The sequence below is a fragment of the Nematostella vectensis genome, chromosome 7 (genome assembly GCF_932526225.1).
Source record: "Nematostella vectensis chromosome 7, jaNemVect1.1, whole genome shotgun sequence".
In the NCBI taxonomy this organism is placed as follows: Eukaryota; Metazoa; Cnidaria; class Anthozoa; order Actiniaria; family Edwardsiidae; genus Nematostella; species Nematostella vectensis.
In genome coordinates, this window is record NC_064040.1 from 9,337,789 (window position 1) to 9,362,173 (window position 24,385).

General features: G+C 40.8%; 3 protein-coding genes across 3 annotated transcripts; 1 reads left to right on the forward strand and 2 right to left on the reverse strand.

The window, feature by feature from the left end:
* The first annotated feature begins 6,618 nt into the window (after positions 1 to 6,618).
* LOC5504183 (protein cornichon homolog 1) lies at positions 6,619 to 11,721 on the forward strand. The gene is made up of 5 exons (XM_001625070.3): positions 6,619 to 6,741; positions 6,828 to 6,896; positions 7,823 to 7,935; positions 10,246 to 10,389; positions 10,635 to 11,721. The coding sequence occupies exons 1-5, from the start codon at positions 6,667 to 6,669 to the stop codon at positions 10,657 to 10,659; spliced, it is 426 nt and encodes a 141-aa protein (XP_001625120.2). The 5' UTR covers positions 6,619 to 6,666; the 3' UTR covers positions 10,660 to 11,721.
* Positions 11,722 to 12,814: 1,093 nt separating this feature from the next.
* Positions 12,815 to 17,899, reverse strand: LOC5504191 (glia maturation factor beta). The gene is made up of 7 exons (XM_001625055.3): positions 17,797 to 17,899; positions 16,036 to 16,132; positions 15,231 to 15,280; positions 14,916 to 14,965; positions 14,140 to 14,222; positions 13,393 to 13,466; positions 12,815 to 13,197 (listed from the first exon to the last, which is right to left on the reverse strand). Exons 1-7 carry the CDS (start codon positions 17,797 to 17,799, stop codon positions 13,126 to 13,128), a joined length of 429 nt encoding a protein of 142 aa, XP_001625105.1. The 5' UTR covers positions 17,800 to 17,899; the 3' UTR covers positions 12,815 to 13,125.
* Positions 17,900 to 18,304: 405 nt separating this feature from the next.
* LOC5504188 (melatonin receptor type 1A) lies at positions 18,305 to 23,006 on the reverse strand. Its single transcript, XM_032372455.2, has one exon. The coding sequence runs from the start codon at positions 20,310 to 20,312 to the stop codon at positions 19,272 to 19,274; it is 1,041 nt and encodes a 346-aa protein (XP_032228346.1). The 5' UTR covers positions 20,313 to 23,006; the 3' UTR covers positions 18,305 to 19,271.
* Positions 23,007 to 24,385: the final 1,379 nt, after the last annotated feature.

Below are 24,385 nucleotides of genomic sequence, written 5' to 3' on the forward strand. Positions count from 1 at the left end.
TCAAGGAGCCAGGCACGAGCGTGACACCTTCCGATAGCTTTGTGACCGCCACATATAGCGTCTCGCCGGGGGTAGCCGTCGACGGGTTGAGAGTGACCCGGTGAACAGTTCTCTCGGCTTTCAACCCCAGAGGAGTTCTGGGTGTTCTTTGGGGGTCAAGTTTATCGCTGACTGACATTCCTAGTAGTACGAAGTCACGTGACTATGGTGCGGAATGTTAGACATGTCTAATATAGCGTAGCATGCGCTATACGCACGCATCATGGATGATGTTGACGTTGACATTGACGACGAGACGCCCCTCATCCCGTTTGACCCCTACGATGGGGAGTCGATCCCAATGACGAGCACGTCATCGCGGGGGGCCCGGACGCAGACGACCGCTGAATCCTCGTTCACCACAGAGGGTGCAGCGGCAAGACTCGGTCTCCAGTCCCTCAGGGAGAAATACCCAGACCTTTACGAGAATCTGATACGGTTCCAGTCAGACCGGAGGGGAAAGACGCTAATACAGCTTCGTAACCTCGACAAAGGAGGTTGGACTAAACCAAGACGGCTGTTCAATGAGAACGGGGGCGTTAGACAGGACGTTGCAAAGCTGAAAGGCTTCAAGCTGGCGATGGGGTCTGTGGCATAGACGCGGTCATCCAGGAGAACACAGAACGAGTCCAAGAGCTGCAAGTGGTGGTAACCACAGACAGGGAGACCATCGACGACCCTAACACGTCAGAGAGTCGCCGACAAGAGGCCCGTGAGCGCAACGAGGAAAGGCTATCCGAGATCGACGAACTAGAACGCGAAAACCGAGAGCTCGAGAACCGAAAGCCGCTCAGAGAGCGCATCAAAGCCATCTTCAAAAAGTACGGCTTTACCGTCACCGCTATCGGGTTTGCCGTAGCAACGACGATCGCGGCCATTGTGACGTTGCTCAGCAAGTAGCTCTCCTCCGTGGCCAGAGGGGTCGGTAACGGGCTTAAGGCTATCGGAAAAAAGCTAGGCGAGCTTCTCCCTGGGCTAGTAGGCAGCATCGCGAACTTCGTGTTTAAGGCTGCAGGAGAAGCGGTGAAATTCCTTGGCGAAAATGCGTGGCTGCTCATTCTAGCCGTAGCCGCGTTCTTGGTTCGTCGAATGCAAAGCAATCATCGGAACAAGTAATACGCCGCGGCCACCGCGAGTTCCGACAACCCTGCCTTGAGGGCGGTGTGCTCACTCTTTTCGCCCAGTCCGGGCGATGTCATGCTGCGCATACGTGGAGAGGGGGCAGGCGCCGCGTCATGGAGTCTGTGGCCTTCTGCAGTTTATTGTTGTAGCCAACGACGCTTTGCGTGTTTATCACCAGATCGCTCGGCATCAGCCACACTCCTGGTGCGACCGCAAGACTCAGTCTCACCTTGGCCTCCTGCACGGCTAACTGGTACCTTTGCACGCTTTGAGCGATGTCGTTTTCTATGATCGCGTCTTCAAGCAGCTTTGTGAACTCCGCCTGCGCCTCCATGGCCGGCCCACCGGCCCCCGCGATGGAGGAACGGACGTTCACCTGCGCGCCAAGCACTGCGTAGACGAACGCCTCGACCGAGCGATCGAGTCTTCCTAGCCCTGCTCTTGTCAGCCCCTCACCTTTGGGAGGCGCAAACAGCTATATTGCACGCCCCCGTGGTCGTCGTTGCGTATGAAACCCACCTGCTTCCCACTATTGTACGTCCCACCTTCGTCGCTAAACAGATTGAGGTGGCTCGGGTACTCGTCCGCCGCCGTGTCGTAGCCACGGATCACGTGCACGTTGCGATACCCCTCCCCCGGGTAGAACACAAACACATCGCCTAGCCCGTGGTTCCGCCCGCCTTTCCATCGGAAGTCCGGCTTACGCGGCAGACCGAACTCTATGCATAGACGCTCGAAAGCGGCTTTCTTGTAGGGGTTATCTTTTTGCGTGAACGGGTTGTCGCCAGGCAGGGGGGCGCCGAGCTCGTAGAGTATCCTCCGCGTGGTAAAGTAGACGTGAAACCTTAGAAATCCCCTAATGACAGAGGGGAGCGGGGCGAAAGCGGGGTCGGTTAGGGACACCCCGCATCCGGCGGTTGCGCACCAGACCGCAAAGTTGAGTTGCTGTGGCCAGCACCCATAGGAAGGCTCCGATAGCCACCGGCGAGACAACTAGGCGGACGTGTGCGTGACTACTGTCTCTTTGAATATGTCTCGGACCCTAGTCGTAAATGATTTGTCCTCAGCCACGTGTTTCTCTAGCTGCGTGAATAGTGGGGTGATGTCTGAGGCCGTGCTCTCCACGGGGGTCGCGGGCACGGCGTAGAGCAGCTTTTGCTGCTTGAGGGTCAGAGACCTAGGGAAACCGGGTTTTGCGTGTTTGACTTGTTCGGCTATAGCGTGTTTGATATGTTCGGCTATAGAGGCTCCCGCCGCACTTGCCGCCTTTTTCGTATCTTCCGCCCCTTTCGCCTCCTCGTTCAGCATTCGCCAGCCTTCCCAATCCATGCTCAGTCGTATTAAACACGAAAGCGGGCTGTGTTCAACACAATGGTGGTCCTACATATTGTGCTCACCAAAGGCGAACAGACGCTCTACTTCGAGCGGCCGATAAGGCGCCAACGCTTCTTGGCGCTCCGGGACTGCTCGCTGTTTAACAGCTGGTATAATCTCGAGCGGGAGCATCAGATAACGACTATATCCGCCCTCCCGCCCATCGCTACCCTGCCATCCGGGCACCACACGGCCGAGTCCATCGTGGAAACGATCAACCGCGCTGAAAGCAAGATTCTGACCACGAAGCTGGATCCCCTCACCGGGAAGATCGCGCTTATGTCCAGTGGCGTTGCGTTCCTGAATGCCGAGCTTTGCGCACTATTTGGCCTAGAGGCTAAAGACGATCAGTTGGGGGAGCGGGGCCTCGCACTGCCCTTGGGGGGACCCCCACTTAAGGTGGCTTTGCCGAAAATAAAGGCCCTCTACATCTGCTGCGATATCGTAGATCGCACGCAGTGCTTCTCCTTAGGCGAGCCTTCAAACGTTCTCGCTTGCCTAGAAACCCGCGGGAGACCGCACGAGAAAGTCGTCTATGGTCCCGACATCCCCGTTTGTGTCGCAGCATCTTCCTCTGAGTTTGTCTCGAGTATCCAAATATGGATCAGGGATGAATGCGGTAGACGGGTGGACTTTAAGGGCAAGCCTGTTCGCCTTGTGTTAGAGCTAACCTAGCTCCGACGTAACAGACATGGCAAACAGCGACGTTAGCGGTGGTGCCATATACCCCTCGCTTCCCAGTGTTTGCCCGAAAACGCACATGACGCAGGGCGTCGACGGCGACGTGCAAAGCTTCCGACTCAGGTGCGGAAAAAGTATAAGCGTGCCTTTGCCGTTACCAATGCTGTGTCTGTGGCATCCGGCATTGCTGGAGGGGCGCTTTCCAGCGCCAGGGTAGGGGTCTCTTTGAGTGGGATAGGGGTTCTGGTCGGCGGTCCGCTGGCAGGGGTCGCTGGGCTGACCGGTGTCGTGGGCGCAGGCGCAGGGATAGTCTCTAGGGGTCTTACGAGCAAGGTGGCTAAACACGAAGACACGATGGTTTTAGCGGAGAGTAAGAAAAGCTCGATCAGCGAGCTGGTCTCTAAGGCTCTGCAAGACGGACATATCTCAGACGAAGAGTTCCAGCTAATACTTCGGGAACAAGAGAGATACTACGCGCTCAAGGCCACTATCAGTGCTCGACACGGCCTCGCATCGCGTGAGGAAAAAAGCAAGAAAGGGCGCCCCCTGGAGACACGCAAAAAGATGAAAAAGAGACTGCGAGAAATTCGCGAAGAGTTCGAGAGCGAGGTGTTCGAGTAAAACTCAGGTTTAAACGCCACGCTAGCGGCTTCGAATTTACGGCCGAAAAACGGTTATTCCGCGCTCCGTAGGGTGGAGGTCCAATCCAATGCTCGGTATACTACAGGACAGATAGGGTTCTAATTGCAAGGTTTCCACATGTTACCGCGCGCGCTGGGGGGGGGGCAGCCACCCTTTTATCGCGCCGCCTGGCGCGCGCTGGGCGCTCCGGGGGGGCGAGGAGGCGGGGCACCATGATGAGCCTGCTGAATGCAGTGGCGGGCGGAGGACCGAAGGGAGCGGAGGCCCCCAGACGGCATACCCCAGGCGTTGTGTATGCCGCGCGGGGCATACAAAAAACAACGGAGAACAGGCTAGGGGGCGCGGCGCGTGTTACCCCAATTTCTATGAAAGCCCCCGCCCGACGTTGCCAATTTCTTTTCTACCAGAACCCCACCCGACGTAGATTAACAACTGCTAATTCCTTTTCTACCAGAACCCTGCCCGACGTAGATTAACAATTGTAATTCCTCTTCTACGCGAAGGGGTCTCCGGTGTCTATGAAAAAACAAAGTCCCCCCCGTTTGTTCTCATGTTTTACGAAAATTAGAAAATTGAAATAATAACGAACGATTTTTTTTTTCTGATTCAGGTGAACTGTTAATACCCAAAAGCCATGATGTGAGACTGAATGAAGACATGGATAATGAGCAGCATATTTAGCAAAATATTTAGCTTTCCTTCCTTCCTTTTAAAATATGTTTTTCCTTTTCAATCAATCTGCATTCTTTCCCTGGGAAAAATATTTTTGATGTTTGGTTGATATTGCCCTACATTTCTGGACCTACATTTCTGCGTCTTCGCCATATCTGTTATTGGGTAAAATTGCTGTTTACCATTCCCATTTACCAAAAGAGACTCCCATAAAAACAGAAGGGATGATCGATCTCAATCCTAAGGGATAACACTTTGGGTGTGGTCAGTAATTTCTACCCCTTTAAGGTAGCAGATTAGGTGCGGTCAAGCAATTTCTTTCTCTAAGCATTTTGAACACTCCCAAAGGAAAATTAGTTAGCATAATTTCTTACCCTTAAGATAGGACAAACAACCCCATCTGACTATTTTAGGAGGGGCCCTCCCCCTCCTTAATAGATGCTGTCAAATGTGATTTCTCTTTTCTTATCTATGTTAACTTTGTCTGGGGTTTTGACTGGGAGGTTAACATTTAAGAATGATATAACTGTGCTGTTAGACTGAAGTAGGAAAAGGATAGTGAATTGAAATATTTGTATATCTTCCAGCAATTTGGTACCTGTACCTGTACTGTGTTTTAAAAATGGCTGGAATTTTACATAGGTATTTTTGGATGCAAAATGTTGGGCTCTCTTGCCGCAAACATCTGCTGAAGTCTCTTGATCTTCTAGTACTGAGTAATGCTGTACATGGCAAGGCATATATGTTAGCTTATTTGTTTATAGAAATGTAAAATAGGAAATATCTGTTCAGTATCAGTTGTCTATCAAATGAAGCTACACAGAGCACTGTTAATAAATAAAACTAAAATATCAGCAATATTTTTTTGTTAAGCTGCAAAAGAAGTGGTGATTGGGAGGAGGTCCAGCATTTCATTACGGCGGGAGAAATAGCTGAGATAAAATAAAATCCAGCTTGGACCGTGTATTTCAAACAAGTTACATGTATGAACAAGTAGAAGGGGGGATTAAGCATACAGCACTTTAGTCTTTTTAAAGCATATAGACTGAGGTGAATGTTATTATTATGGATCTCTTTTTTATTCTCAAAAGAAATTCTAGTCTAGAACCTCTATTCTTCAGGGGGTCATACCCCTAAACTGCCCAAAGATTCCCAATATGAAAATAGGGTAATAAAGCTGGCTCCGCTTTTAGGCAGTGCCTAAATCTATATATTAGGATTCTGCACGATGCATCTTGAATGAACTCCAAATTCACCGTCTCTGCGACGTCTTCCTGTTCAATTATTTATATAACATTTAGATAACTGAACATTAGATAACTTAACAGATAACAGGACACCACCCCATGAGTAGCATTGTGATCATGAGCCTTGAAGAGCAGCTAAAAGGATAAAAACAGGTAGCGAACCAAGTAAAGAAGTGCAGAGCGAAAAAAATTGGTGTGAAATTGTACTAGCTCGTGGTGCCCATAACCAAATATGGCGTGACGAACCATGTATGAATGCTATGATTGACAAGCTCGCGCAATCTAAAAATAGCTTTTATGGACGACATCATGGGCCACGGGGATTCGTTCTCTTATATCATGGTCTCTTGTAGCGTCCCATTTCTCGCGCGGCCCAAATGGCGGTCTTTTGCTTTCGTGCGTTTCTTTGCGCTGGTCATTACGACCACGGTCTTGCGCAAAACGAACGAAAAAAATGAATCTTTGTCCAAAAGTAACATTTTGTTTTGATTTAGAGCTTGAAAAATTCAATTGCCTTTGAAAAGCTCCCGTTACGCCGGCGATGTTGTTGTAAATGTTGCTTTAGCATGTTGAAAACAATCTGTGAGCTAGTAAGTTAAAGGGTGAAGAATTTTAACCAGTCAGATTTTTGTTTGTTTGTTGTTGTTTTTTTTAATGCTGGAAGCCTCTGATCTTCATAAAATCAAATCGAGTACAATGTAGCTAGAGTGTTAGGCCCTTATATTGTTCCCCTTGAATTATAAACCAGGAAGCGAAAAAGTATTTCATTTTTTTCCCGCCAACTTATTAAATGAACAATATAGTACATGCTTGGGTTCTCTGTGCTTTCTCGGCCAGAGGCCCGGGTCGGACAGTTGAAGAAATTAATTTTTGCACGCTAGTAGCCGCCATGTCTTTCGAGGTGTTTGCCTTCATTCTTGCTATTCTCATAAGCATTGCCTTAATATTCTTGATAATATGGAACGTGAGTATCCCTTACATGTCTTTTTTTCATTTTTTTCCCTGCTAGTATCGTACTTTAATATGTGTTTCGATTCCTTCCTATTCCAGATAATCGCATTTGATGATTTGAAGACGGACTACAAGAACCCTGTGGATCTTTGTAATAGTTTAAACCCGGTATGTCTTGTTAGAAAAACAATATTTTCGCGGTAGATATCAACTGAAGACTGCCCATTCTGTTATTTCAATTTAGACATAGCAATATTCTTGTAAACACAATTAGTATGCAGTCAACTTTCTGACAACCTGCCTCCCGAGAAACGCCAAGACAACAGAATTTTGCTAGTAAATATTTAATGACGTTTTCTACGAAAATTATTGTTCCTGTATGCATTTATGAATCTACTTTTACTGTTGTAAAATCGTTATCTCATTATCTTTCTAGTAATTCTAAGAATTTAGTATTTTTTTCATGATACAGTGTTGATTGCAGGACTTACCATCAACTTTAGCCTTAATAGAAATGTGCAACAGAAATAATGATAACGTTACTATTAACGATACTATAATGGCAATCATGATAATGGTGATGTTGATGATGACTTCAATGATTGAAAATGAGATTTATTCCATTTTCAAATGAATTCGTTATATTCCATCTTAATACATTTTGTTCTCAAAATGCCTCAAAAACAAAAACAGCAGGTTATATAGAATATCAAAATATCACATTGCAACCTTGCTTGAAATAGGTTTATACGCAGCATATAAGACTCATGCTGATTATCACACTTTATACAACAACCCTCGTAAATCGCATGCTTGGTGTCAGCATGTGTGCATGCTCCCCACAGAAGAGATTCACAGTGTATCAAGAACAACAGTCGTGCAGCTGTGTCTTGTTGCATACTTTTTGTTCATGGCAAGCTGTATTATCATCTGTGCATCTATTAGATGACAGACCCATACAAAAATGATATCTATTTGTTAATTAAAGACACAAATTATTATAGATTCATTCTGTTTCATATTCGGTTCCAGCTGATTATCACATTTCAAAGACAACAAATATTCAATCCATTCTGTTTCATCTCCGGTTCCAGCTAGTTCTTCCTGAGATGGGAATACATGCTTTCATCACATTACTGTTTCTTGTTGGTGGACAATTCACTGCTGTTGTCTTCAATTTACCTTTGATAGTGTACCATGTGCGAAGGTATGTTGAGTAGCTGGCACTGTGGTCTAATTCTAAGAACATACCGTCTGGAAAAATTTGTTTTTAACACCCTGGCCACTTATTTAATGTTTTACTTATTCGAGGGGGGCAGGGGCTCTAAATTTTGGGGAGGAGACTTATTTCAAAGTCTAGACTTCAGTTTTTTGTGAATACCTGTTGTCTTTATTAAAAATTTTACATTTAAAAAAGTTAAATCAGTTAACAGTGCCTTAGGGGGGGGGCACTCATTAAAGCAATAATGTTTTTTTTGTTGTTCAGGCACCACTCTCAAATAGATACCACCCAAGAATAGACCACATCACTGTGCAGTTGCATCACAATAAATTTTTAGAATTCTCAGCTCTCCAAGTTGAGTAAATATGGCAGTAGTTGCTCCAGAAATTTGCTCGATAGGGGGATTTCTATCGGGGAACAGCTTGGGGTACAACCCAGGGGCATCAGAGGGGAGGGGCTTGGGATAATAACTCAAATAATCGCCTCCCCCAAATAAGCACCTAGAGCCTCCCCCCGACTTGCCAGCCAAACCATGCCCCATTAATAGAAATATTGGGTTCTGTACAGGACCTGAAATGATCCTGGGACCCTAAACGATCCCCAAGAGTCCCCAAAATGAACTCCAAGGAATTGCAGTAATAAACAAACAAAAGGAATTTTGAAGGATTGGCTTTCAGTTTTAAAAACATATAAAACATTTTAGCATTATTTAAGTTTTACTATCAGTAAATTTACATAACCTAAAACCATAGTAGTATTAAAATTTTAATATATGACTGCGCAGGAAATACAGTTGATGAGTCAGAAATTGGGGTCAAATAACAATTCCTGTGATAGTAATTTGAAGAACCAGGTGTGAATAAGTCATTCATACATAACAAGCCATAAAAAGGTCTCCACAGATAAGGCATGCTACTTTCTGTAGGTAGTGAAATGTGTTAAGGTTTTTTTTTGCATGTTTGTTTGTATTCACATAATATTGCTTCAACAAAAGCCACATCTCTTAATATTTTGCAATGGTAGTAAAAGGGTTGTTCAAGCGCATTACTCAGTGTGCTTTTGTCATTGCATCTTCTCGGCCAAACCAGATGCCAAAAATGTGTCTGGTTAATAAAGCTAGTGTGAACACAGATTTCGTGGTGATGAAATACACATTTGGTTGTCAAATGAATATAGATTTTTAGGGGTGGTGTTTATGGGAAACAAGAATTATAGGGTCAGAGTCATGTGTCGGAACTGCAAATGTTTATAGTGTGATGGAAGATGAAAACTTTTTTTATAAGCAAGGCTGTGCTATGTTCATGTTGTATTCCTTTATTAGCAATTGAAAGTTGTGTATTTGGTTTGGTCAAATAACAATTCCCGTGATAGTCATTTGAAGAACCAGGTGTGACTTAACAAGCCATAAAAAGTATCCACAGATTAAACATGCTGCTTTCTGTAGGAAGCGAAATGTGTTAAAGGTTTTTTTCTTGCATGTTTGTTTGTATTCGGTGAATTAAAGACCTATCATGAGATCTTGCAGGCTTATACGCACGACTTCATGAGGAAATTCAAAAATCACAATATTTCTTCAACAAAAGTCACATCTCTTAATATTTTGCAACGGTAGTAAAAGGGTTGTTCAAGTGCATTACTCAGTGTGCTTTTGTCATTGCATCTTCTCGGCCAAACCAGATGCCAAAAATGTGTTGGTTAATAAAGCTGGTGTGAACACGGATTTCATGGTGATGAAATACACATTTGGTTGTCAAATGAATATAAATTTTTAGGGGTGATGTTTACGGGAAACAAGATTTATAGGGTCAGAGTCATGTGTCGGAACTGCAAATGTTTAGAGTGTGATGGAAGATCACATAGCACAGCAAGGCTGTGCTATGTTCATATTGTATTTCTTTCAGTAGCAATTAAAAGTTGTGTATTTGTTTTGGTTTCCCTGTTATGGGTTTACCGCTGGGGCAATGCAATAAATAGAAGTATTGTATTGTTTTGAAAGTTCACATTGTTTGGAAATAGAGTTGCTGTAAACCCTTAGTTACTGTATGCTTTAAGATTCTGCTTTCCTTTTGTCCATTACCACATTTCCTTGGTGTTGTTTTCTGGGACTCCTCAGTATTGTTTTGGGTCCCGGGATCAGTTGGGGTACTTTTGGGGATCATTTCTGGGGATCATTTTGGGTCCTGTTCAGCATGGGCAATGGCCCTATCATCTTGACCTTGTATTGTTGTTGTTGTGCAAAGGCCCCAGGTGTTTTAAGCCTTTTGCATTTTATCATTGCTTTAACTCCTATTTTAGGTATATGAATCGTCCAATGATGAGTTCACCTGGGATTTATGACCCGACGGAGGTTATGAATGCTAGTGAACTGTGGAAATGTCAAAAGGAGGGATGGATCAAGCTAGCTTTTTATCTTGTTAGCTTCTTCTATTATCTTTACAGGTAATATATGTTGTCATTTTCAGTTGTTAAGCATGACTGTCAATCATCTGTCATTAGCTGATATAGTACTAGAAGAGAGTGGGGGGATGGATTATTTTTTAAGAAATTTCCCACTTTTTGATGACAAAGGCACTTATTCCTAGCTCCCTCTCTATCGGTAGTACTTGATCATGACTTAGTTTGGCACCTCTGATCATTCCCTTTTTTTTTCTATTTGTTTTACATTTTTTTCTTTGGACTTTCAGAATGATGTATGCCCTCCTTGTTTGAGATCTAGATGTTTCTCTGCACACATTCGCTATCATGGTAATTTGGTACATCGAACAACAATCATTCCTGCTAAAAGGATCAAGAGCCAAAAAGAAAATAGTTTGTTGATGTCTTTTGCACCTGGTTGCAAATATCTCCACTGTTTCCATGAACTGCAAAGACCTACAGTACAAATACCATGAAGTCAAAACTTGTTTGTCTGGATCCACAGAATACACATCACACAGATGAGAAATAATAGGGACTTTCGCGAGAGATCATGTGACTTTTTTGGTCAAACTAGTGCACAATCAGGATTTTAGCGGCAAAGTAACAGCAACTAACAGTAAGAAGCAACTTATTTAGCACTCATAAATAAAGCCAGAAAAAATTTTTTAGCTTGAAGGGGTTTATTTTCATTTAAAAGATTGTATTTTTTTTTTCATTCTCTGGGGCATGATGGGCGCAGTCATTTATGCGTTTCCTTTGGCTTGATTTGCCACCTAAAATGTCATGTGATCTCTTAGTCCTCTATTATTCACTATTATAGGTCCATTCAGTCAATATTTTATTTATCATAAAGATCAAAGGTCATTTGTTTGTGATTAACCAGGATAGTTATTCCCATAATCTTTTCCTTTTTTTCACCTTAAGAAATAATGTTCAAGTCCTTTTTCAACTAAATTGATGCCCCCTTAAACGGTCAGTTAAACTAAACTGATATAATTGTGATCAATAGGGCCAGCTGCTGGCAAATTTCAAAGGCTGGATTATGGCTAATAAATATTAGATTAAATAAAAAAGTTATATATTTAGCTGGCCTAATTTCCTAGCCAACCAGCACCAACCTAAGGAATGGTGATGGCCACACCATCTTAGTAAGACTAATACATTACTTTAAGTGGACTAGGAAGTTCCCATTGAGATTAAAATAAATATGTTTAAACTGAAAAGCACTAAGTGACAGCATTGTTATTTAATAAAGTTGTACAGTAGACCATTGATTATAGATTTGTACTATTTTTGGTGTGATAACAGCATCTATGCTTTGTATTGTAGGAATTAAATTTTTGCCAATTCTTAGCTACTATGTGATTACTATTTTACACACAATATAAATACAGTGGAACCATTGATATATTCAATATAGCAATATAATACAACAGAAGTCATCTAAATTAATAATTTTTTCAATTATTTTTTTAGTCCCTTGCCATCCACTGTAAATAGTTATTTCCAATGATAAAACTACAGGGGAATACCTAGGAATTGCTACAAGAGGTCCACCGATATTACCAACTAATTACGGTGGGACCTCATTAATAAGGACACTATAGGGACAGGGGTCTGTAGAAATTATGCAGTGACTACTGAAGGACTTCATTTATGAGGACACTCTTTGGACAGGGGTCTATAGAAATTATGCAGTGACTACTGGGGGACTTCATTTATAAGGGCACTCTTTGGACGGGGTCTATAGAAATTATGCAGTGACTACTGGGGGACCTCATTAATAAGGACACTCTTTGGACGGGGTCTAAAGAAATTATGCAGTGACTACTGGGGGACTTCATTTATAAGGGCACTCTTTGGACGGGGTCTAGAGATTATGCACTGACTACAGGGGGACTTCATTAATAAGGAAGCCATTAGGATGGAACCCAAAGAACTTAATGTGTCCTTTAATTAAGTGAGTAATCCTTACAGAAAATATTTTAAAGCTTTCATCAGGACTTTGAAACCTGTCATCAAAAGTATGTTGATTTGATTTGCAAGACATGTGAAAATGAGAAACCCAATGCGAATAAGTTATTTTTTTCATTTGCAAATTAAAACTGCTTGAATCAGTGAAATTCAATCCAACCTACAACAAAGAATGGTTCTATAATTTAAAATGAATAAAAGATGAAGGGAAAGTTGTATTTTAAAAAAAATGATGAATGCCCCCCCCCCCCCCCCTTCACACACACACACGACTGGAAGGTATGCTCCAATTAACCAATTAAGTAAAATTAAGTATCACTAAGAGGTAGGACAAGCTACCTAAGAGAAAATGGTCTTCTTTATGGGTAAATGAACCCCCAATCTCAAAATCCTGCTTACAGGCCTGAAGTGAAAACAGATGTGCAGCCTTTGCATCCAGACATAATAAATCCCTGTGATTTAATAACACACATGGCAGAAAATTCCTTTAATCCTTTACTTCTTTTCATTGACATGTAATTCTAATGGGATTTGAAATAGCGTAAGGTATTTTTTCCTACTGTAAATAAAATAATACAATTATTGAATTTGAATTTTGAAAAGCATGGTGCACAATAACTTGCTAATATAATGAAGTCTTCCTTCACAACTGTAAAAATAGCACTTGTATCTAAAATAAGTACAAGTACTGTAGATATGTTTTTTTTTCTTTTTAAAGAAATATGAGGTGTCGTGTCAAGACCCTTTGAATAACTCATCAAATGAGAGTTTGGTGTACCCTAACTACCTAAAAAAAGCTAGTTTTGATTTGAGCCAATCCTCAGTTAGTTCTTCAAGAGACCTCAATTCAAAGATCTGCAAAAATAAAATATAGGTTATTCAACTGTGTAACTACATAGGGAAAGAAGGAAGGGATATTACTTCTGTTTATTTGTAATAAAATGGTGCCCTTTTAGTGTGTCCATAGGGGCAAGAGTTCACTCTATTACTAAGTTTTGTTGTTTTTGTTAATGTCTGTATTTTTTCAGTATTTAGAGGTTTTTATTTTACCTTAGTAGCATCTAATTCTTTGATCAAATTGAGTTTGGATCCTGCATACATCATTTGCAGCTCAGGCTTGCATCCTAGAAATTAACAGATACATGAGAGCATTGAGTCTCCTCAATCAAAAAAAATGATCAATTATTACATCAATTATTTGGTACATTGGCTGGCACAATCAGGTGCCTTTATCCTACTGGAGCCTGCTACCTGGCCCTCTTTGGGGTAGTCTGCCTAGCTGCTGTACAGTTACCATATGTTGAGTTTCAGAGCAATTTTCCCTCCAAGAATACACTCACCCCTTTTTAAGTTTGTTTTGAATCGCCCTGCGAGACAGCTGGGGCTAGTGTAAGGAGTGCGAACAAGTTCACATATTCTCGGAGAGACAATTGCTCTGAAACTCAACATAACTGCAAGCGATGCAGGCTATCTTTGGGGTTATTTTGGAAAGTTTTGTTTTCAAATGTGTGAAGGCTGAGTTTCACTGGGGCAGTGGGCACATTCAAGCCAAACCAGATCTCATTTTCTCTCTGTGTCTTATTAAACCATTTATACCCCAAATGAGAGTGGTCTAGCAGGCTCCCTTTCACCCTACCCTGTATCAGCTCATAGTACCATTATTTGTTAGAGATACCAGTGGCTACACTTAGACATGTTGCTAGTACACCATCCACTAACAACTAGTCAGTGACCTTATAAGTTAGGATGATTGACCAATGACTATTATCATAAGTACAGTACAGATTAGCCATTTACCTTGGGGTGAGATGAATATGAAGCAAAGTGGATATGACACTCTACCATCGTCATGTTTATAGCAATAACTAAACAACACATATCTACACATACCATCAAGGAACTCATTTGAGCATCAAGTATAGCATCCAGCCTGACTTTTAAATTCAGGATTTTACTAGCTCCCAAATTTTGTTGTCATTGCTGTGTGCAACAATTAATAAGCAATAAAACCAATGAAGTGAAGAGAACATTGTACCTTGCTCGTACCTGTCAACCTCCGAAAATCTCAAGGCTTGAGAATTGGGGTATATTCAATTTTTGGGGGGAGGGGTGGGTTTAACCTTGCAGGCGTTTGCCGTATAGAAAGCTCTTGCTTTCTACAAATCCACTTATAGATCTCATGAGGGTGTTAGATAAATTGCGCTACGCAAGGGAATTGTTGTTTCAAATATTTTAATAGAAAATAGGCAAAAATGACGATTTTCTATGGAATAATTTTTCCGAAGCGATAAAAATCGCTAAAAAGCGGGAGATATGGTGCTCAACACGGGAGAGGGGGAGAAGGGGTCCAAAAGCTTGATACTCCCGCCTAATGCGGGAGAGTTGACAGGTTTGCTTGCTTTCATCTGATTTTTGTTGGGCTCTCAGAACTGACTTTTTAATACAATAAGGATAGAAAATCACAATCTAGCAGGGTAGGGTGTTATTAAAAAGTTAGCTCTGAAAACCTGAAAAAAAAAATGCAATGTCCTCAAATTATGTGAATAGAATATTATTGTGAATAGAAAGGATACGAAGGTAAGTGTTCTGGCAGCTCATCTCGGAGGTCATCTATGGAAATATCCTATAAATGATAAAAAATTATAGTGAATGCACTACCATGAAGGCAACACTGTCTATAATATTAATATTGTCTATAATATAATATTAAGCTGAAATTGATTGGAACAGAAACATGGCAGATGGAAAAATGAAATAGAAGGCTTCTCATTCTTCTGTTCACAGTCCTTCTCCTGCTTGGTCACTTATAAATTTAAGAAAATCATACTAGTCATAATTATCTGATTTATCCAATACAATTGAATAAATCTAGTACCAAAGACTCTTACCTCATGGAGCTCATCCTCTTTTATAACCTGTTTCTCAACATCAATTTTCACTGCAGAAATAAAACAGTATTGTCTATCAGTGCCATAGCTCTCCAGCCCCCCCCCCCTCTGCCACTATTGTCAAGAATTATAAGGAAATAAACAGAAGGGATGTGCCCCCCACACCCCTCCAGTATTTCAAGGCCCCTATTGTTTACCCAAAAGTACAGTCTAGTGGTCTGATCACTAAAGTGACACGCAACAAACATTTCAATAAGTAAAAAAGTTAAAATAATAGATTCAATAGCAATAAAGAATGATGGAAAGCAGACAACAACACAACAAATTACTGCATCTTTGACTGTTCAAATGTTGTGTACAGATTAAGAGCTCATTTACAATGAAAGTAAAAAACAATAACCCTTAACGTCGCCAAAATTTTGGATCTCACAATTCTGGCTGGCTTAAATTGCTGAAAAAAACGTAGCCGAAGATTCTCGAAATTTCGGATATAGAACAATAGAAAAATTGTCTGCGAATTTCGGAAACTTTCGGTTGAATTACTTTCTGTCAGTACTGTATCCAAGGCAGTGGTTGCAAATATTTTATGGGAACATTGAAGGGGCATGCTCCCCCAAGAATTTGAGGTTTTAGATCTGGTTTTAGATATACCCTACCCTCCTCTTCTGTCTGCCACCACTGTCTAAACTTTTAAATGCAATTTGTATGAAAAGTGGCTTGATGTCCTTGAATAGCACTGATTATGTCCAATTTCCTGCCCTGTTTGATGCAATCTTGACATTAGTTTGAAGTCAGGAGTTCTTACTTATCAAAGCGGCGTTAGTTTTTTCTTTGCGAAGTCTGAACTTTTTAGCGTTCTTCACCAGCTCGGGGTCTACATCACATATCTTTACTCCTTGAGACTGCAAGAAAGGAGAGAAATCCTTGTAAGTTTTTTCTTTATTATTATTACAAATATTTAACTAGAATAATCCACCACGACCATGGTTCAGGGGCCGGTTGCACAAAGCTTGGATAAGTTATCCATCAGATAGGCCCTACCCACCGGATAAAATCCCTTTCCAGAGGATAGTTATCCACCAGGGGTTGGTTGCACAAAGCCTGGATAAGTTATCTGCCAGATAGGCGCTAACCAATGGATAAAATCCCTATCAAGCGAATAGTTATCCGGCGGATAAAATAGCGTTGCACAAAGCGTGGATAGAAGGCTGGATAACTATCCCCTGAATAGCCATCATTTACCACTAAATGACTTCCCGTTTCCATGGTAAATATGCAAAGGGCGCACTGTTTTTCCTTCAAACAAAATGGCGACTGTTGAAAAATCTACTAAAAGTGCCAGAAAACAAACAGTTTATTGAGGCAAAGTGCCTCAATAAACTGTAAATCATGGGATGGTCACAAGGGATAGTGTTTATTTTCTCCCTGTCTTTGGGAGTCACATTTCTCGACAAAACGGACAATATAGTTTGATTCCAGTCCTGCCAAAGCTGCATGTAAGTCCGTAGTTCATTGTAAATTTGCCAACAGTAAAATTTGTCGTTTGCATGTGTTTAAACTTTCGCTGCATCTAAAATTAATCTGAATTACCTAAAAAAGTTTGAAAGCAAGACGCCATTTTTTTTTCCCATTTATTCGGTGGATAAGATTTTATCCGACCTCTATCATCCGGATAACTTTACCGCTGGATAACTTTTATTCAGGCTTTGTGCAACCGAATCACGCAACTCAGATAACTTTTATCAGCTGGATAAGGATTTAACCGGTGGATAAGACTTATCCTGGCTTTGTGCAACCGGCCCCAGATAAATAGCGTTGCACTTAGCGTGGATAGAAGGCTAGATAACTATCCCCTATATCACCATCATTATCACTGAATAGCTTCCCGTTTCCATGGTAAATATGCAAACCACATGCTGTTTTTCCTTTAAATAAAAATAGACTGTTGAAAAAGCTACATAAAAGTGCCAGAAAACAAATAGTTTATGAAGGCAAAGTGCACGTAAATCACGTAATGATCACAGGGGATAGTGTTTAGTCTCTTCCTGTCTTTGGGAGTCACATTTCCGACATAACGGGCAATATAGATTGATCCTGCCAGATCTGCATGTCAGCTGGTAGTTCATTGTAAATTTACCAACTGTAAAATCCGTCCTTTGCATGTGTTTCAACTTTCACTGTGTCTGAAATTAAACTAAATTCTAAAAAAAAATAGAAAGCAAAACGCCATTTTGTTTTTTCTTTATATTTATTCGGTGGATAAGTCTTAATCCGACCTTACCATCCGGATAACTTTATCCGCTGGATAACTTTTATTCGGGCTTTGTGCAACCGAATCACGCCACTTGGATAACTTTTATCCGCTAGATAAGGATTTAACCGGTTGATAGACTTATACATGCTTTGTGCAACCGGCCCCAGTAGTTTAGAGTATTTGGTTACAGGTCGAGCTAAACCTTGAATAAAAATGCTTGAGAGTGCACAATCTATATAAAGGATGATCGCAAATTATGCGGCATTTGATCGATTTTAAGCATAAGACAGTGAAAAGGCAAGTTTCACCAACCATTTCAAGTGTGCTCCTGTATGATTCTTGTTGTAAGAACTTGAACGGCGACTTCACGATTTCCTCCCACAAATATCATCCTGTAACCAGGCCAGCACACAGGAAACCCAAAGTCGTGGGACAGATGTGTTTTGAATGTGCGAATGTGTTTTCGAGTTTGCGAATGTGTTTACGAAAATTTTCGAACGCGTCTTCAACTTTTTCGAATGTGTTTTTAATTTGTAAATGTGTTTTCCAATTTATGCGAATGTGTTTTCAATTTGTGAATGTGCTTTGCAATTTGGTTTGTTTTTGACACCTGTGGGCCACTGTCAGACTGTAGTCGAACAACCTTATACATAGTTTCTCAAAGACGTTTGTAAGATTTTTTCACCTATTTTGGCGTTTCTAGAAGTAAAAAAAATGAAACTTTTAAGGTTGACAAAAAGAAACAGAAAGGAAGTGTGTATTTGATTGAATGGAGAATCTAAACAAAGAAAGCGAGAAAAACAAATCAATAAAAAGGATATTTCATACCTTTCCATCGATATATTTTTATTTCTTGATCATTTGTTATTGGGAAAATTTCATAAAAATAAGTACACAATCAGCATCAAGTTCGCAAGGGTTAGTAATTTTTAAAACACACATGGATACATTACTTCATATATGAACAAATTACTTCAAACAGTTTAAGTTAATATTTGCAATCTAGCGCTTATCAATCACTGTTCTCCTACTTATAGATACAGCTTTCAAAAAAGGTTTGCAGGTTAGCTATGGTATAAACCTGTTCTAAGTATCTGAGTCACTAATAAATAAGAATGGGAACAGGGGAAGTCCTATGATAATGATGCATGGATGTGGTGCGAATTGCACCCATAGGTGAGTATTCTTCATCTCATCTTTATCTTTCGCTGCTCATCAATAATAATAAGGTATATTGGCTGTAAGTATTTTGATTAGAAGTCTCCTTTATGCAATATTTCTACGTCAATTAAGAGTTTATCCAGCAGACGCTGCATTTTTTTTAACCAGTACTTCCTCTCAATTTTGTTTCATAACCTAAAGACTATTTTGGCGGAAAATTATTGTTAACCGTAACTATTAAATTACTTGACATTTTTATCATTTTCAGCAGAACAATAACTGGTAGTATGGTTTGTCTACATTGGCTTGTTTCCTCTGGCTGATGACAGTTCCATACAACCAATATTTTCTTTGAATGCAGCGCTTGCCGTTTCGATGTTACCATCATAATGAGCCTGCACAGAGTCAATATCAAAATGGTCCATATGTCTACTGACGATTCTCACTCTCATAAGCCGCTGTCCGCATTACACACGAATTGTACACCTTTTAAGCGAAAAAGATTACTGTCTCTTTATCCATGTATGTTGTATCCTACAATAAGAACGCGCGTATATTATTATTTTTTATACCTAAAGACCAGCACAGTGGACATAAAACGTTGCTTTCCAGTTTTCTTCTTGCAATCAATTTTGTATTTCTATGACCAACACTCGCTCACGTACCCAGCCATTATTTGTAATAACACTTCGCACTCGTGATATTGACTCTTCCTCAGTGTTCCATACAAAGCATATCATTCTTAGAATCTTCTTGTACTCCCCTCTAAACATAGAATTCATAACGCCATATATAAAAGGGTTGATGCAAGAGGAGAGAGTCCCTAAAAAGGTATACGCGACATAGATTTCCCGATGTTGCAAAGAAAATCCTCGAATAAGATCAATAATATCAATGATTAGAACCGGTGTCCAACAACATAGGAAGCCCATCAGAGTCAGGAATAGAGTTCGTGTCGCTTTGATGTCCTCGACATTTGGTCCGGCGACCGAGTTGTTGCTTTGTCGCAAGAATGTCACTCTTATCTTATGTCTTCGGATAGTTCGAAATATCCGAAAATAACAAACCGTTATGACTGGTATTGGTAAAGCAATGTATCCGACAAGATAGAACATAGCACTTGGTGAAACCTTGTTTTCCTGGAAACAGAAACATTTTCCAGGATGAAAAGTGTATCGTTCACCAAAAGCCAAGTATTGTATTGGGTTCAGAATGCCCAATACATACGCAAGAAGAATAAATAGTTGTGTACGTTTTACAGTGAAAATCGAGCCATAAAACTTCGTGTCTACGACCTGAAAACTCCGATTAATGGCTGTGATGGTCAGCAACAGAATCGACAGACAGCAGAAACCAAAAACACAAAATCCTTCAAGCTGGCAGATAAAATCTCCGAGCTGCCAAGTCCCGAAAGCCAACGTGACAACTATTTGCCAACAACCGAGTGTAAGCATAAGAACGTCTACCAGAGCCAAGGCTCCGATACAAAGCAAGAGCACTTTTCGAGTGTTTCTTTTCTTAAATACAATATTCAACACCATAGAATTCCCTATTATTCCAATAAAGATTAGCAAGCAATAAATTGCTGCCTCTGTGGTAGAACGAAGTTGCCCGCGAGCAGAAAGCTGACTTTGTAGAATTTTGAAACTTTCTTGCGTCGAATCCATTCAGTGTGTTCCAGTTTTACGGCCACACAAACTTTACACTGTTGTGAATTGCTTACGAGAAGAAGGGTGTTTGAATTTTAATCCCATAATTGCCTCACAGCGTCTTTTAGTAAAGTTTCAATTCAAGTTCTAATTTAAATTAAAAACCACCAAAAAACAATAAAATTTGTAATCACCAGCTGCAGCGTATATAATGTAAATACTCAATAACACATAACAAAGCATATCATTTTGTTTCCAAAATCAACGAATTACCATGCATAGAATATCATTATTTGTTAGTTTTCAGTCCCTATGAGAAATAAAAAAAAAAGTTAAACTTGTTTAGGCAAACGCATAACACGAAACGTGTTTAACGTAGAGGTGTTACCAGTGAATTTCAATTTGAAACATTAGGAGTCAGATGGTTATGATTGTTCTAACCCCCTAGACTCTATTCATATTCTTTGATCTATTTATCATTTACAATCATTTTTTATGAGAATCTTTTAAGATAACGTTTAGCCTGAGATTTCACCAAATTCTATGGACATGCCGAGGCTTATAGATAGCAACAATGCAGTATCAAATGTTCTCATGATAGCGAATTGAACATTATTGTTATTTATCATAATTATGTAACTCTCTTTTTAATTTCGTTATCATTGGTATTTCAGATTACGACATCACGAACATTAGCAATAACATTTTAAGCAATGCTAACAAATATGAACGGTTCTGTCTCAAATGTAAACTATATATTCTTATATAAAAAAGTGAGCGTATTTCATTTATTTTAAAACTGTGGCCTTTTTTGTAGTATTGCGGTAAGAGAGAAAAAAAAACATGCGATGATGCTGTATTTCAAAATACTGCAAGATGCGAGATTTTGCTTTTCAAACGGCGGTTTTGCGGTAAAAAAATATTGCCCGTAGTTACGGGATAATCTAAACCAGGGAAATGTTAGGGTGTCGCATGCTATTCAAAATCTTGTCCTTCTGTATGCGACCAAAGTTTTTCTGCGGTTTTGCGTTTTCAAAAAAAATTGCTTGCGGTTATTAGACCTCCCCTCCCCAATGCCCAAACGATTTAGTAAAACGACATCCATTGATTGAAATAGTCATTATCTGATTATCTAAAGTTCAACCCAGGCATTGGTTTTCACCGTAATAACCTGATCCTCTGGTTGTCCTTTTATGATTTCGATGTTTAGCTTGTCAATGATCTTTTCCCCGGTAGCCCTGGGATGGTTAGCTGACTCGCGCCTCGTAAAAATAGACACGTGTGTATCACACTCAGTATGCCGACCAGTAAACATTGACCATTGGACTGACTCTGAAGGCTCGACCTCTCTATCCCGGCCAGAACATCTAACCCTTAGAATCTTCCTACATAATATTCCTCTCTAAACACCGAATTCGTAATACCAGGAATGTATACAAGACGTAGACTTCGCGAGGGAGAGTTGTCGAGCTTTGTGCGTAGTCTATGCTGTATATTACCACAAGTGGAGTTAAACAAAATAAGAATCCTATGACATTCAAGAAAAGAGTGCGTGTCGCTTTGATATCCTCAACATTTGGTTCAGCAGTAATCGTGTTCTGGCGCATTGACGACACTTTTGGCGTCTTATGGCTTGAAACATTTGGAGATAACAGAAAGTTATGACGTTCACAGGAATTCCAATGTATCCATAGAGAAAAAGTACACCCGGTTTTGGTGTTGTGACTTGGTAGCAAAAGTAGTTCCCAGGTTGGAATACGTATCTTTCTCCGCTGGCCAAATACTGTGACGGCTCAAGGCAACCCAAAACCAGGCTAGACCAATAAGGAGTCTTGTACGATTTGGGTTGAAAATCTATTGATAATACTTTGGATGGACGAACCACTCGGAAGTACCGATTAACGGCGGTAAGGGAGTGTTCATTATTTATGGCCGGGGGGGGGGGGGGGGTCGGTATTCAGCGCCACTACACTTGAGTTTTCTGTACAACCCCCCCCCCCCTCCCCCTTTGTCAACATAAAACCTTTGTTGACCACCCCAGGAGAAACCCAAAAACGTGTTTGATCCCCTTCATTCTATTTAAAAATCCACAAAACTACATTTATAATACGAAATATAGATACATATAAACAAATAATGCAATTAAAAACAACCAAGAAATAATATTTCTATTGTAATAAGTAACAAGTGGTCTTGTGGCGTTTTGAAACAGTAAAGAATATGTATCTATACCTATATCTATCTTTGCATGCCATAGGACTAGTAAAAATCACGCAGGACAATTTTATATTTTACCTAATAAAAGATAAAATCGTCCTGTGCATTTGGTCTGATAGGTATCCGAGTCAGACGTTTTTACACATTGACCATATGTAATAATCTACCCACTAGATTCCTAGTATATTTTAGAAAAGCACATATTTCAGTTGTTGTTTTTATTGTCCCTATAGGTCAAGCTTAGGTGAACTATAAACATTGTTGAATTTGTCATTTGTGGGAAAGCGTTCACAGCAGTAAATGTAGCCTAAATGTGTTATTGGCAACGCTAGGAAACGGCTTTTCTTGCATTTTGATAACTCATATCAATAATAATTAAGAAAAAAGTTTCTTATACTTTAAAGGGATGAAATTTTTTGACCCCTCCCCCTTCAACCACATTCAAACTTTTATGACCTCCCCATCGGTGTACCCCAAACTTTTTTAGCCCCTCCCATGTGGGAACCGCCCCTCCCCCTCCCCTCGGGCATAAATATTGAACAGTACTCCCTAATAGCCATATGATGAGGGACGCACAAACAATGGTAACCACGAAGAATCCTTGTATTTGGCAGCCCGAATCATCGGAGAAGGCCATTTTTCAAGTATCACGACACTTATCAATTGCCAACAAGCTGGGACGAGAAGAGACGCCGAAAACGCCAAAGATCCTATGAAAAGTAGCAAAATATTCTTGGTGCGCCTTTCGTGAAGATGATATACAGCACCAAAGAGTTCCCGACTATTCCTGCAAACAATATGACGCAGTACGCGAGTATTTCAATAACAGCAGAAGCCGAACTCCTACGAGTTCTTCTTGTAAAAAGTAGCGGGCCCTTTATATCTCTAGATGAAAGATTCGGCATGATCATGTTTGGTTAGGCGAGAAAAAATCCTAACAGAAATGCCTTTGCGCTCTCTTGAGTGATAATAGCAACTTTGGTTGTAGCCGGAACCGCTATACGACACTGACACGTTGTTGACACTGACACAAGGATACAATGAAAACCATACCGTAAATTTCTCTCAGCGGGTAAAATCTAATCTCTTTTTGCAGTTGTGAATTTGGAAATCAAAAATTGAAAATAATTATCAGCATGTCAAGAACAAATATCCATATACTAAAAAAAACACCTGCACACCCGTCAGCTCTCCCGCATGAGGCGAAAGTCGTGGAGAACAAAATCTTCCGCTTTTTAGTGATTTTTACCGCTTCCAAAAAAATATTCAATAGAAAATCGACATTTTGTCTTTTCTCTATCAGTAATGAAAAATAATAATTCCCTGTGAAGCGCCATTTATCGAACACGGACGTGGGAGAGGGGGGAACGCCTAGGGGGGGGGGGGGAGGGGTTTGCGGTATTGATTCTTTTTTGTACATACGATATTGCGGTAAAAAACAATACGGCAATGCTGTATTCCAAAACACTGCGAGATTTTGTTTTTAAAATGGCGCGGTATTACAGTAAAAAAAAATAAAATGATTGCGGTTTTAATTAGTCCTGCGGTGCGCCCATGGTTTTGTGCGGTATTGCGGTAATTAGACCCCCCAACGCCCACTTCGACGCGAGATCTATATTACCGTGTGTGAAAGCTGGAACGGAAAACGTCTGCTGATTTGCTCAATGATAGCAGGAAAGCTATTTAGGGACGGGCCATTTAACTTTTGGGGGGTGGGATGGGGTGGGTGGTTGATTTTGAAAAACGAATTGATACAAGCCACACAAAAAAAAATCGTGCACCACAAATGCACCAAAAAGAATAATGCACCTCTGTAAGAAAAAGTGATGCCCAATAGCCAAGAGGAAAAATATCTTGCTCACATGAATTTATCC

Bases quoted from the DNA above. Each gene is read 5' to 3' on its own strand.
- LOC5504183 (XM_001625070.3), top strand. From the start codon at position 6,667: ATGTCTTTCGAGGTGTTTGCCTTCATTCTTGCTATTCTCATAAGCATT. The intron at 6,897-7,822 runs GTATGTCTTGTT...CTCCGGTTCCAG, and splicing joins TTTGTAATAGTTTAAACCCG to CTAGTTCTTCCTGAGATGGG. The intron at 10,390-10,634 runs GTAATATATGTT...TTGGACTTTCAG, and splicing joins TTCTTCTATTATCTTTACAG to AATGATGTATGCCCTCCTTG.
- LOC5504191 (XM_001625055.3), bottom strand. The intron at 14,223-14,915 runs GTATCCTTTCTA...TGGTATGTGTAG, and splicing joins CTGCCAGAACACTTACCTTC to ATATGTGTTGTTTAGTTATT. The intron at 13,467-14,139 runs GTAAATGGCTAA...GTTAATTTCTAG, and splicing joins CATATTCATCTCACCCCAAG to GATGCAAGCCTGAGCTGCAA.
- LOC5504188 (XM_032372455.2), bottom strand. From the start codon at position 20,312: ATGGATTCGACGCAAGAAAGTTTCAAAATTCTACAAAGTCAGCTTTCT.